The 12397-nt window shown below is 39.4% G+C and overlaps 1 protein-coding gene and 1 long non-coding RNA gene across 9 annotated transcripts in view; one reads left to right on the top strand and one right to left on the bottom strand.

Annotated features, from left to right (window-relative positions):
- The first annotated feature begins 2387 nt into the window (after positions 1–2387).
- On the top strand, positions 2388–5287 carry LOC124073961. Its single transcript, XR_006845749.1, has 2 exons — positions 2388–3626; positions 4684–5287. It is a non-coding gene; the product is annotated as an uncharacterized LOC124073961 (long non-coding RNA).
- Positions 5288–7705: 2418 nt separating this feature from the next.
- The window catches only part of rbfox1 (RNA binding fox-1 homolog 1), a 129457-nt gene continuing 124765 nt past the window's right edge, over positions 7706–12397 (bottom strand). For 3 of the 8 annotated variants that reach the window (XM_046414763.1, XM_046414764.1, XM_046414766.1), the window contains exon 12: positions 7706–10591. In XM_046414763.1, the coding sequence (XP_046270719.1) occupies positions 10469–10591 (123 nt within the window). In that variant the 3' untranslated portion in view covers positions 7706–10468. Of the gene's footprint in view, positions 10592–10829; positions 10982–12397 lie in introns of those variants that run through there. The other 5 variants (XR_006845619.1, XR_006845620.1, XM_046414765.1 and 2 more) reach the window with 3 other exon arrangements.

The following is a 12397-nucleotide window of genomic DNA, read 5'->3' as shown; positions in this document are numbered from 1 at the left end:
CGCTGCACCAATCCGCCTGTCAATCTCACGCTCCCATCTTCCCTCACTCGTGAACAAGACCCCGAGATACTTAAACTCCTCCACTTGAGGCAGGAACTCTCCTCCAACCTGAAGGGGACAGACCACCTTTTTCCAGTCGAGAACCATGGCCTCGGATTTAGAGGTGCTGATTCTCATCCCAGCTGCTTCGCACTTGGCTGCGAACCTCCCCAGCGCACGCTGAAGGTCCTGGCCTGAAGAAGCCAACAGGACAACATCATCCGCAAAAAGCAGAGATGAAATCCTGTGGTTCCCAAACCAGACACCCTCCGGCCCCTGGCTGCGCCTAGAAATCCTGTCCATAAAAATAATGAACAGGACCGGTGACAAAGGGCAGCCCTGCCGGAAGCCAGCATGCACTGGGAACAGGTCCGACTTACTGCCGGCAATGCGGACCAAGCTCCTGCTCCGAGAGTACAGAGACCGCACAGCCCTTAGCAAAGGACCCCGGACCCCATATTCCCAGAGCACCTCCCACAGGATGCCACGGGGAACACGGTCGAATGCCTTCTCCAAGTCCACAAAACACATGTGGACCGGTTGGGCAAACTCCCATGAACCCTCAAGCACCCTGCGGAGGGTATAGAGCTGGTCCAGTGTTCCACGACCAGGATGAAAACCGCATTGTTCCTCTTGGATCCGAGGTTCGACTATCGGCCGGATTCTCCTCTCCAGTACCCTGGCATAGACTTTCCCGGGGAGGCTGAGGAGTGTGATCCCTCTGTAATTGGAGCACACCCTCCGGTTTTGATGTGAATTGTTAAAATGTATTATGTATTGTGATGTATGTGACCAAAAATAAAAATTATTCATTCATTCATAAAATAATTAATTATCTAATCAGTTCAATTTGACAGTATGTTTTCATTTTACCTCTACCCACCGGATTACATTAATTATTAGTTAATGAGAATTTATTTTTCACTGACTATCCATCCATCCATTTTCTATACTGCTTATCCGTCAAGGTCACAGGGGGGACATAAAGCCAGACTGCGACTACAGGCGAGAGGCGGGGTACACACTGGACTGGTCGCCAGTCAATCGCAGGGCCGACACACAAAGACATACAACCATTCACGCACACACTCACACCTAAGGGCAATGTACAGTAGCCAATTAACCTAATGTACATGTTTTTGGTATTGTGGGAGGAAGCCGGAGTACCCGGAGGAAACCCACGCAGAGACAGGGCCTAGAACCCTCTTGCTATGAGGTGACTGTGCTAACCACTGCACCACCGTGCCGCCCTTCACTGACTACTCCATATTACTTTTTCAGCATGCTTTGGTAGTTTTATTCACATTTATGACTTCTATTGATATGATAGTCTTCACTTCACTTCTATGGTATTTATGTTTCTGGTAACTGAAAATTGCAGGTCAGTACTGTGTAAGAAAATGGACTTTTCACCCAAGAAGGTTAATGAGGACAGGGTGGCAACTCTTGGGGAGGAAACCCCTTCTTACAGCATGGTGACATGACCCCCATCCTAGAAAGCTGGCCACTATCACCACACAGAGGACCACTGACAAGATCTACAATGGAACCTGTCTGTTCTCCACCACAAATTCAAAATGACTAAGTTATCATCTTGCTAGGTCCCAAAACTCATAGGCCTGTGAGAAGAGCATTAGGTACATCATGTTAAGAAACCAACTTGCCATTTTTGAGGCAGATCCAAAGACATTTCTCCAGCAATTCATAGCATTTATGGGACTAGGGTCCACCGCTTCCACGGTCAACAAAACAGTCAAAAAATGTATAAACCCAGTGTCTTTGGCTCCCAAACAAGTCAAATCTGTGTGGTCTGCAGGCAAGATGGTGGCCTTGATTTTCTGAGATACCAAGGTAGTGCTGCTGGTGGACAGCCTGTAAAAATGTCATACTTTTATAGGAACCTTTCATGCTGCTCTCCCAAGACAGCTTCAAGATAAAATCCTTGACTGACAAGAGGAGTGTGCTTCCACAATCCAGGAATGCAGATTTGAACTTGTCGTGATTTGGCACCCTCCCCATTACCTCTTCAAACAAGATGAAAAAGGAGCTCAGCGGTCACCATTTTGACAGTGTTATCACTGATGTGGGCCACTTTCTGGAGGTCCAAGATGCAGATTTCAACAAAGAAGGAATCCACGATTGCTGGACTAAATGTGTAATTGTAGGGTGGGTATAGGGGACTAAAATTGACTGAAACTTATCAATCGGCCCTCGTAAATCAAAATTTCTTTTGTTGGAGTACAGTTTTTGGTGATTTTACCTACATTTCCTGGTTCTGTCTTTGCAACTTCAAATGATCTTTGTACCTGTACTTGTCTACTATCAAGAACAATCTTTTCCCCTCATGCTGCCATGACTTTTGGGGACACCAAATAGACTTGCAATCATTCCCTGGAGGCTTAACCGCCACCTAACCATAACAATGAACATTGCTTGCCTAATCTAAACACACACATGCACATCATAATTCTGTTATATAAAGTTCAGTGTGTACATGTAGAAGAAGAAACTATAACAAATTTAAATCCCTCAATTTAGTGTCTCTCTTCATCCGAGTGGGACTTTGAAGAAAAACTGTCTCAACATTTTTATCCTGAATTACAGAATTAACAAGCAGTTTGAATTATATTTCCATCACATGTGGTCTGCTATGCATTAATTATTGATCTCCTGTTTCTATGCTAGCAAGACATAATTACCTTCTGTAATGTGAACCCTTAATCAAATTTAAACATTTATATTGCTTATCTTTCTGCCTAACCCCTTTGGCTAAATCTTCCTAATTACACCAATCAAATTGGGATGGAGAGTAATTCTTCTCCTTGCTTCAGTTAGAAAGCAGGGATGACATACATATTTCACTTGATGCCAAAGTACCTCACTTCCAACATGTTAAATAATGGCTGATGTCCCTCCTTTGTTTTGTCTGAAAGTGTACTGCAAGTTGAGAAATCCTTTGCTCAATAATTGTATTAAAAGGGATAATTACATGAATATATATTTATCTGCGAAAGAAATTTGAAACAGCCACTCACTAACCTTCAACCTCCATCGAAATATGCAACAGTCTTATGTCAAAGTACACATGATGATACATCTCGTCATTCTTTAGGTCATGTCTTTTTGCTTTTCTTTCATTCATGTTTCATGCTTCCTGTTTTCTTGTAAAACTTACCTCTCCTCTCGTTTCAGACCACTTTGCTTCCTGCCCCTGTATTTTCCCTGCAGTTCTGATTGTCTGCCCTGCCCTCATTAGATTCACCTGTGTCACATTATCGTTCCCCTCTCTTGTGTATTTAGTGTGTGCTTCTCCTCATGAGCAGGATCTCTCTGCAGTCTGCAAGGGATTGAGGGAACTCACCCAGGTTCAGGAAGAGGTCCAGAGCTCCACTGGTAATCAAGTGAACCGGCTGAGTAATCAGTTCCAACACCTGGTGAGTCGTCTGGATTCTCTGATGTCCCCCTGTCACCACTCCCCAACCAGCTCTTACTTCAGCTTTGGCCTCTGCTCTTGCCCCTGCTCGCCACTCCGCCAAGCCAGAGTGTTTTTCCAGAGATTCTGGGAATTGTCAGGCTCACCATGGCTGGTAATCACACAGAGCTCCTGAGCTTCCACCTTTATGACTCTTCTTTACATACTCTCATTCTACGGTTACCACGGCTAACTAAACATAACTCCCAGGTGAACTGGGCCACTGGTGAGGTTATGGGCTGGGGTGAAGGATGTTTGGTAACCTGTTGTCCCTCTGTTTCCACTCTGAAGTCTCCTCAAGCTTCTTTACCTGTTACCTCCAAGGTTACTGTGTCTGATCCCGTCCCCGAGTTTCCTCCCACATCAGTGTCTCTAGATTCCACCATACCACCATACCGACCTTACGACTGCTGCATAGACCTCTGAGAGCACCAAACCAGATTCACTGTCTCGCCCATTCAACCCTGACTCATCTCCCAAGTCTCTGTCTAGCATCCTGCCTCCTTTCTGTATGGTTCGGGCGGTTTCATGGAGTGTTGAAAGGAGGGTCAGGGAGGCTAATGCTAACATCTGGAAGCCAGATGGGTGTCCCCCAAATTGGCTGTTTGTTCCTGTTTCTCTCCCAGGTCATCCACACACTTCCCGATTCTCCTGTCATCCGGGTGTTTGTCAGACCATCTTTGTCATTAAACAGCACTTCTGGTGGCCCTCTATGGAAAAGAAGGTGGGGGAATATGTGGCAGCTTGTCCAGTTTGTGCCCAATGCAAGATTTACTGTTGTCCCCCACTGGGTCTCCTACTCCCTGTTTCTCATCATCCTGACTATCCCTGGAGTTTGCCAGGGAGTTTACCTCCCTCAGAAGGTAACACCACCATTCTCGCAGTTGTGGACAGATTCTCTAAGATGGTTCATTTCATTCCTCTGCCAAAGTTGCCCTCCACCAAGAAAATGGAGGAGATTATGCTGTCTCATGTGTTTCACCTGCATGGTTTCCCCAAGGATGTGGTGTCTGACCAAGGTCCCCAGTTTGTGTCTTGGTTTTGGAAGACATTTTGATTTCCTGGATGCCTTTCCACACCTGCCATGGGTTGTGGTTGGAGAGATGGTCCTCTATTTTGGTTTTGTAATCCAGTTTTGGCTTTTGTAATTCTTTTCATGTTGGCTCTTGCAGCATTGTACCGTTCCTTATTTCCTGACCTGAAGGCAGTGTTGCGGTCCTGGCAGTGCGACGTCAGGAGAGGGGAGGTCATGGATTCCTGCTGGCAACATTGTGAACCCTGACCTCAATCGAGGCTTTCAATATCACCATCCAGATCTGCCTGGGACATCAGGTGCCGTCCCTAGAGGGGGGGTACTGATACATCTCGTCATTCCTAAGATCATGTCTTTTTGTTTTTCTTTCATTCATGTTTCATGCTCCCTGTTTTATTGTGAAACTTACCTCTCCTCTCGTTCCCGCTTCACTTCCTGCCCCTGTGTTTTCCCTCCAGTTCTGATTGTCTGCCCTGCCCTCATTAGATTTACCTGTGTCTCATTATCGTTCCCCTGTGTTGTGTATTTAGTGTGTGCTTCACCTCCTCTCTGTGCCAGTTCGTCTTTGTACCTCAAAGTCAAACGTTCCAGCAGTCTTCATTATCTGTTTTCCTGGTTTTTTGGATTAGTTGCCTGTTTGTTGCTTCTGCCTTTGCCTTGCCCTTCGGATTTGTTTGCCGTGTGGACTGTCTATCGTGAACTGAAGCCCTTTGCAAGTAAACTGTGTTTGTTAGAAACTCAAACTGTTTCTTTGAGTCGTGCTTTTGAGTCCTGCTTTTGTGGAGTACCACTCGTAACACATGACACCAAAACTGTGTTGATGAATTGTTGGTTCTTGATAAATATGATAAAGAATATGTTTTAAAACTGCTCAGTGTTGGTTATATATAAATTAAGGAAAGGTTAAATATAAAAATATCAACTGCTTCTTACTTTTAAGTTAAACACCTTCCTAATATGAAGGTCATACTATTTCTGAAGAAGGCATAGAGTGCTGGCATTAAACAAACAAGTTTTGACTTTAAATTAACACTAAAAGAGAAAGGTAAGTCTGTTGATATAACACGTTTCTTACTGTCAACAGATCCCAAGAGAAGACTCAAACTAACAATGATGATGATGCAAACTAATTGTTCATATGTCGTCAGAGCCTGATATGTCTCATCAGCACGTGACACTGTCGCACTGGAAGACATGTTCGTTCATTACAATGGACACATATATTCTATAGTTTATTTTGACAAATCAAAGTCTGCCGTATTGCCTCAAATGAAATATTTATTACAGTTTACAGTTTTAGGAGAATACATTAATTCACAGTTGTAAACAGTCCCCAAACTAACCTTTTCTTTTATGAGTAATGCTTGCTAATATAAAGTGGCCAGAAAGTTACTGTGCCTTCTTTTATATTATTTTATATATTTTTTGGAATTAACCTATACATTTGTGATGCTTTTACAGATTTACACCAATAGTGACAGTTAGAGCTGGGTTTTGAGTTTGGAATTAAGAATTACAGACATGGGAAAGTCAGAAAGCATTGACAGACGGATATATTTTTGATTTGATCTTTTTTGTTGATAATAAGAAAAATATCTAATAAAAGAATAATAACAAAATAAATAATTCTCAGCCCAGGACACAGAGTACAGAGCAGATGTATTGGCAATCTGGCCATCTTGCTACTCTTTGATGATCTGTTTTCTCAAAAGTGTACAATAAGAAGGAACAGATAGGAACTTCTTGAGAAAACAAAACTTTATTGATGGTTATTGATTAGTGGAAGAACCATAGTACATGCACATACAATGACTGGGTAGGAAGCCTTGTTTTTGAACCACAACACCTACTGGAAGCAGAGCTCGGATAAAGTTGTAGTTGCGGAGTCAGACATTCAGCATAGTGAGGAATACAAGTTGTCAATGTTCTGATTGACAGTCGTCACACGCAGCACAAAGATGAAGGTTTGAACCAACAAAGCCAAGTGGCCTGAGGATTTTAATGCTGTCTTTTTTTTATATAATGTGATGCATCTGAGAGTTTTTCCAATTTAAATAGTTACAAATACAAAAAAAGGGAGATATTTAACAACACCACTAATTAGGAATAGTTGTAAACAGAACGTGGCACCAGAAGTGGCCTCTAGGCTGGCTTGCAATGCAGCCACAGCACAGCTCCTGTTGCCCATGTAGCGCTTTTCAAATAGACTATAAATTTATTCCATTAACTTCTATATTTACAGCATAGATTAGCCTTTTCACAAATCATTCATTTCTCGTATTTATTTAGTATTGTAATATAAGAGTTAATTCTCAAAGAGTAAAGGTTGAGTTCTAGAAAATAACAGAAAGGATGTCACATAAAGAATGACATGATACATGAGAAGAAAGAGAAGCAATATACATACGATTATAGAACTGATTTTAAAAAAATGCAACTTCAGCAGTGATATGTCTCAGGTTTATGTGAAAATTACAAGTTGCATGTACAAAATGGTACAGTTGACAAAAAGATGAATGAGAGTATCTACATGTGATTACATTATTTGTAAAGAATTAATAAAAATCTGAATATGATTTGATAGAAAATGAGACAGCTCGCCCTAACAACTCATCTACTCATCTAAATCTAAAACATTAAACCATTGTGTATTTTATACAAGAGAACATATTCACTGCACAGTTCAAATATAATTGTACATTGTTAATACATTGTTGAATTATTATATTTTAACCCCCCAACCCAGCTACCATCACCACCACCCTTCAACTTCAAATCTGAAAGAAAATGAAAAAAAACAAAAACAAGGTAGAGCAAAATGAACTAAAAGATAAAACAGACACAGTGGCATTGACCGCTGCTATATATATAGAGAGAGAGTCAGCCAAAATAATGTATACACACATCAGGAAAAAAGGGTAATGCCATCTGTTGGAAAAACATTGTACCATAGTACACAGTGTTATCGTAATTTGATCAAACTTCGAAAGAGGTATCTATATGTATAGAAGTACTTATACAAATTAAATATTCATGCATGTTTTTTTTTCCTGATGTGTGTATACATTATTTTGACTGACTCAACATATCTCTCTCTCTCTCTCTCTCTCTCTCGCTCTCTCTCTCTCTCTCTCTCTCTCTCTCTATATATATATATATATATATATATGTTTATATATATAATTATTTTTTTAAATCTCTCCTGTAATATAAAAATGATCAGTTATACCAAGGAATATATTGGAAGTTTATATAAAAAACATCTATGTCTAGATTGCCAACATTAGTCACTGTGGAAGAAGATTAGTGCCATAAAACATTTAATCTTACAATTCTTGAGTCAGAATTCTGTGATTAAAGTTTGACTTCCTTACTCATGATCCCAACTTTTTCCTGGGAATTTTGCAATTAATTTAATTTTACCTACTAAATCTATTGCCTTAAGAGATATGACCCCAATTCTTTTTCTTATCACAGCATGTGAACTAAGCAGTTAAATGGTGGAACAGTTTAGTTGTCATGGCAATCCTTTTTTTTCTATTAATTAACTTATAATTAATATCTATGTAGAATCTTGACCACACACATACACCAGAACCTTTGGCTTGAAGTGATGTAAGATATAATCACATTATTGAGTCAGTAAATCTACAGCCTGAACAACTGACTCTCACAACTGACATAATTTCCTCCCCAAAAAGAAAAATAAAATACACCTCTTTTATCTATGGAAACTGAGAGCAGCTGTGATTGCTTTGAGCTTTGTAGTCTTTTTATTTTCTTTTTTTTTTTCTAAAAATCATTACTTTATTTCCTCAATATATGAAGCTAGCATATGGAAGAGCAGAAATGCTGTTATTCAGCCTGATCTCACCAAATGGCATATGAATAACTCTCCAATTTCTTTAAGTCATTTCACATGTAATCACAATGCATTTGTTGCTTTTATGTCATTTTAAGCCAAATGTTAGAGAGGAAAAAATGACAGATGACATAGTATGAAGAGCGAGAAGATTCACGCATGGAGGAGTTGGTGGAAGTGGGTGAAACTTTGAACTACTTTCATTTTTGTTCATAAATGAAGTCACTTAACATATTAAGCCTCTGTTACATAACTTCGATTATGTAGCTGAGGTTACTCATGCCGATAAATAAATGTATTTCAACCCAAACCATTATCTTTTCCTAAACCCAACCAAGTGGTCTTAATGGCTAAACCCAATCAAACTGTGACACATGGTCATGTGACTAAGACAACGTTAAATGACAAGTTGCATGATGAAAGACATGATAAAAAAAGTAGTGTTCTAGTGGCTACACACCATTCTGTGAGGTCACATTGTGTGATCAGAGAAATGACTTTATGCAACATCTTGTGATGAAAACCAAGGTTCTTTTATTAATAAAATGCATTGCATTCACTAAAGGTAAAAAAAAATGAGCTATGACTCAAATAAAAATGCAGTTCATTTGATAAGGCTATTTTTTGGCCAAATGTGTTCTAGAATTTAAACCAAATCAGACAGATAACTGATTTTCAATATCTATTTTCATGTTTAAAATGTTTAATATGGTTGAATGAGTATCCAACACAGATAATATTTTCATGGGTATCATCCAAGTCATGTTTATCAATATCCACTGGTGATATCCTTACTTCCATTTGTGGTATCCTCATCCTCTTTACGCAGATGTCTGCAAATGTTCTCTTACTTATGAGACCAAAAACTTTGAATTGATCTGATGCTCAATTCTGAGCCGGGTAAAGTTTTTTTTTGTTTTTGTTTTTTTTTAAATAAATAATAAATACATCTCCTGATCAATACATATCAATTTCAGGCTTAAATTTCAGGCATGGTCTAAGCACCATGCACTTCCAGCACCACCCATCCCACCCATTCAGAATGCAAATACGATTACAGATTATTTTGCTGGTTGAACAGACACAGACAATGGTGCACTAACTCAGCCTTATGGATATAATTTATATTGCATATATACACTGCATAACATAACAAGTCAAAATTATATGAATTTTTTCCTTTCTTTGCGAATGCAATACAATTTCATATGTTAAGAGACAAAAAAACAAGAAAACCTGTTGCACTTAGTGGAAATGGGTTATAATGCATATAATGTTGATTGCAATGCAGACACTACATATTTTGGGAATGAATTATTACCTTGGTTTGGCAAAATAATACATTCACATGTGGGTAGGTAGGTAGGTAGGTAACAAGATACAAAAGTTGTGATGATGGACAATATAAATCATGGCTGCCCTCAGCTTCTCATTCATACTCACCCTCAACAGTTCACAAAAGAACTTTTTGTTTGTATACATTTTTTTTCAAGACTTACATATTTACCTCCTCCCAAACCAAAGGGAAAAAAATATAATTGCTAAATCGACAGAGGAAGAGCCAAAGGAAGCTGAAAGAAATAATGTAAAATAACAACAACTGACTAGCATAGTCACTTTAAACACTCTTACAAAACATAAAAACCCAAAAGTGTTATTCTATACAAGCCCTATCAATCTGAATCTGATAAATATTTCCTGTGTCCTAATCATTGCTCTAGCAGCTCTTTAATAGTACCATGGAAAAACCTCTACAGCTGATAATCTGTTTAAATCTTTAGAAATTAAAAACCCACAATATCAAAATACACAGCACAAAATATCTGAGGTATAAGATGAAAAATATCAGGTGTCATTTTATTCTTTTTATTTTTTATTTTTTTGTACTTCTCTCTTAGGAGATGCTGAAATTATGCTTAAACTGCATGTATTGCAATACCCAGGCCTCAGTAACATTTCTCCTCTGATAACTCTGTCACTCTCATTCGCTCACACACTCAATCACACACACAATTTCTTCCTTTCCTGCTGGAAGGTTGAGTGGAGGTGGATGGAGGTGTTGCTAATAGGGTGCGAAGCGGCTGTAGCCTCCCCGGTATATACTAGCTTGGAGAGAGGACAGCACTAGCCCCACATCGTCAGCATGGCTTCGAGTTTTGGCATCTGTCAGCGGGGCGAATGCATTCTGAAACAGACAAATACATGCATGGACAAACACAGACACACACATACAGGCATATACACCCAAAAGAGAATGCAAACATCCCCACCCCCACCCACCCACACACACACACACACACACACACACACACACACACACACAAATTCATTGAAACAACAAGGTACACACAAAAAAGCATGAAAACACACACACACACACACACACACACAAAATAACACACAACACAAGCCTTGTTAGCCCCGCTAAGTCCTGCACAAACCACAACTAAAACTCCAACATTACGTTACCGTTATTCCAGTGCACACCCATGGGGGATGAAAAGACCAATGACCGGAGAAATCGTCATGCAGCAAGCACAGCGAGACGCTTCATGCCAGGGGTACATGCCAACAGCTATGTGAAAGAAATCCAGTTAATACAACCATGAACAAGTGGAGGAAAAAGATTAATCAAAGAAATAAAGTCAAAAGGTGACTTAAAGCAGAATGTGAACCAGGAAGTGCTGGATCTTTTGGATGGAACATGCTGGTTTATAACAGGAGGCGGTGATGGAGGCAGTTGCAGCTTTTCATTTTCATTCATGAAATGTGCTTTGCTTCTCTGAAATTTTCTGTCGAACAAAAGTTTCATTTGTTTGGTTTGCGGTATTTTTTACTAATCTGAACAGAATCTTCATCACAAATGCTCTTAAATACATGTTTCCCTTACTTATGGCTTTTCATTGCATCGTGGTCTCTACCGCTAAGGGTAAAAGAACTGATGCAGGTAAAAGTGACCACTAAGTAATGTCTTTTCACATCAATTATATTTCCGCTCAGCTCTCAGTTTTCAGCCTCACGTGCCGCTGAATAGAAATGATAGAGGTGTCTCCCCTCCCTGATTAAAAGGATTACAAACGCATTCCCATCCAGGGTAGTTAGGTATGAGGTTAACATGAAAGGAACATTTGGTGAAATTTGATGTACTTGGTTAAGTTTAGGAAAAGATGTCATTGATATTTGGTTTCACAGTGGGCTTGAATAAGCAACCATGAATAAAACAAATCTTTTCAGGGTCATGGAGCCTAACCCAGCTGACACTGGTTAATTGGTTCATCGAGAGTGGAATCAGAAAACAAAATCTAAAATTTGAGTATAATACACTTTAGTCAGTTCTGTTGCTTGTCTGTTCACTGCAGTAGAGGACTAAAGTGATGGTGCTGTTTTTAAAAATAATAATAATAATAAAAAGATGGGGTATCAAGACTCAGTTTGATACCCATGACAGGGCCTAGTAATAATGCTGAAATCATATAACATTAGAAATAGACTTTCATGGAAATGGGAAAGCTACTTTGAAATAGCCTTGCAAGCTACTTATTACCTCACACTGGAAGAAGATGAACCACAGCAAAGGCACTCTCAGGGAGAAATCTAGATTGGTTTATTGAAGCTACTCAGAAAAAAAGCAGTTAAAACTACTTTGTAAAAATCATTCTATTGACTATATTCATCTGATACAAAATTTTAGCAGTAAAAGTAAAAGTAAAAAATGCCACTCAATTATGTTTATTGTAAAAAGTGCCCACTTAGTCAGCTGGTTATATATAAACAAACAAACAAACAAAAAAGATAACATAACCCACTACAGAGAGTGGACCATTTAATTGGAATTAAAGGAACTGCATTAAGCTGCTACCAGTCCTGTTTATCAGATTGATTTTAGTTTGAACATGGACCACTATTATATATACTACTCCTTATACATGCTACCTGTAGATAATGTTATTAGGAAACACTCCATAAATTTTCTTTTTGCTATGCGGATACC

This window comes from Scatophagus argus, chromosome 16, assembly GCF_020382885.2.
Source record: "Scatophagus argus isolate fScaArg1 chromosome 16, fScaArg1.pri, whole genome shotgun sequence".
Taxonomy (NCBI): Eukaryota; Metazoa; Chordata; class Actinopteri; family Scatophagidae; genus Scatophagus; species Scatophagus argus.
This window is presented reverse-complemented; position numbering and strand designations above follow the sequence as displayed.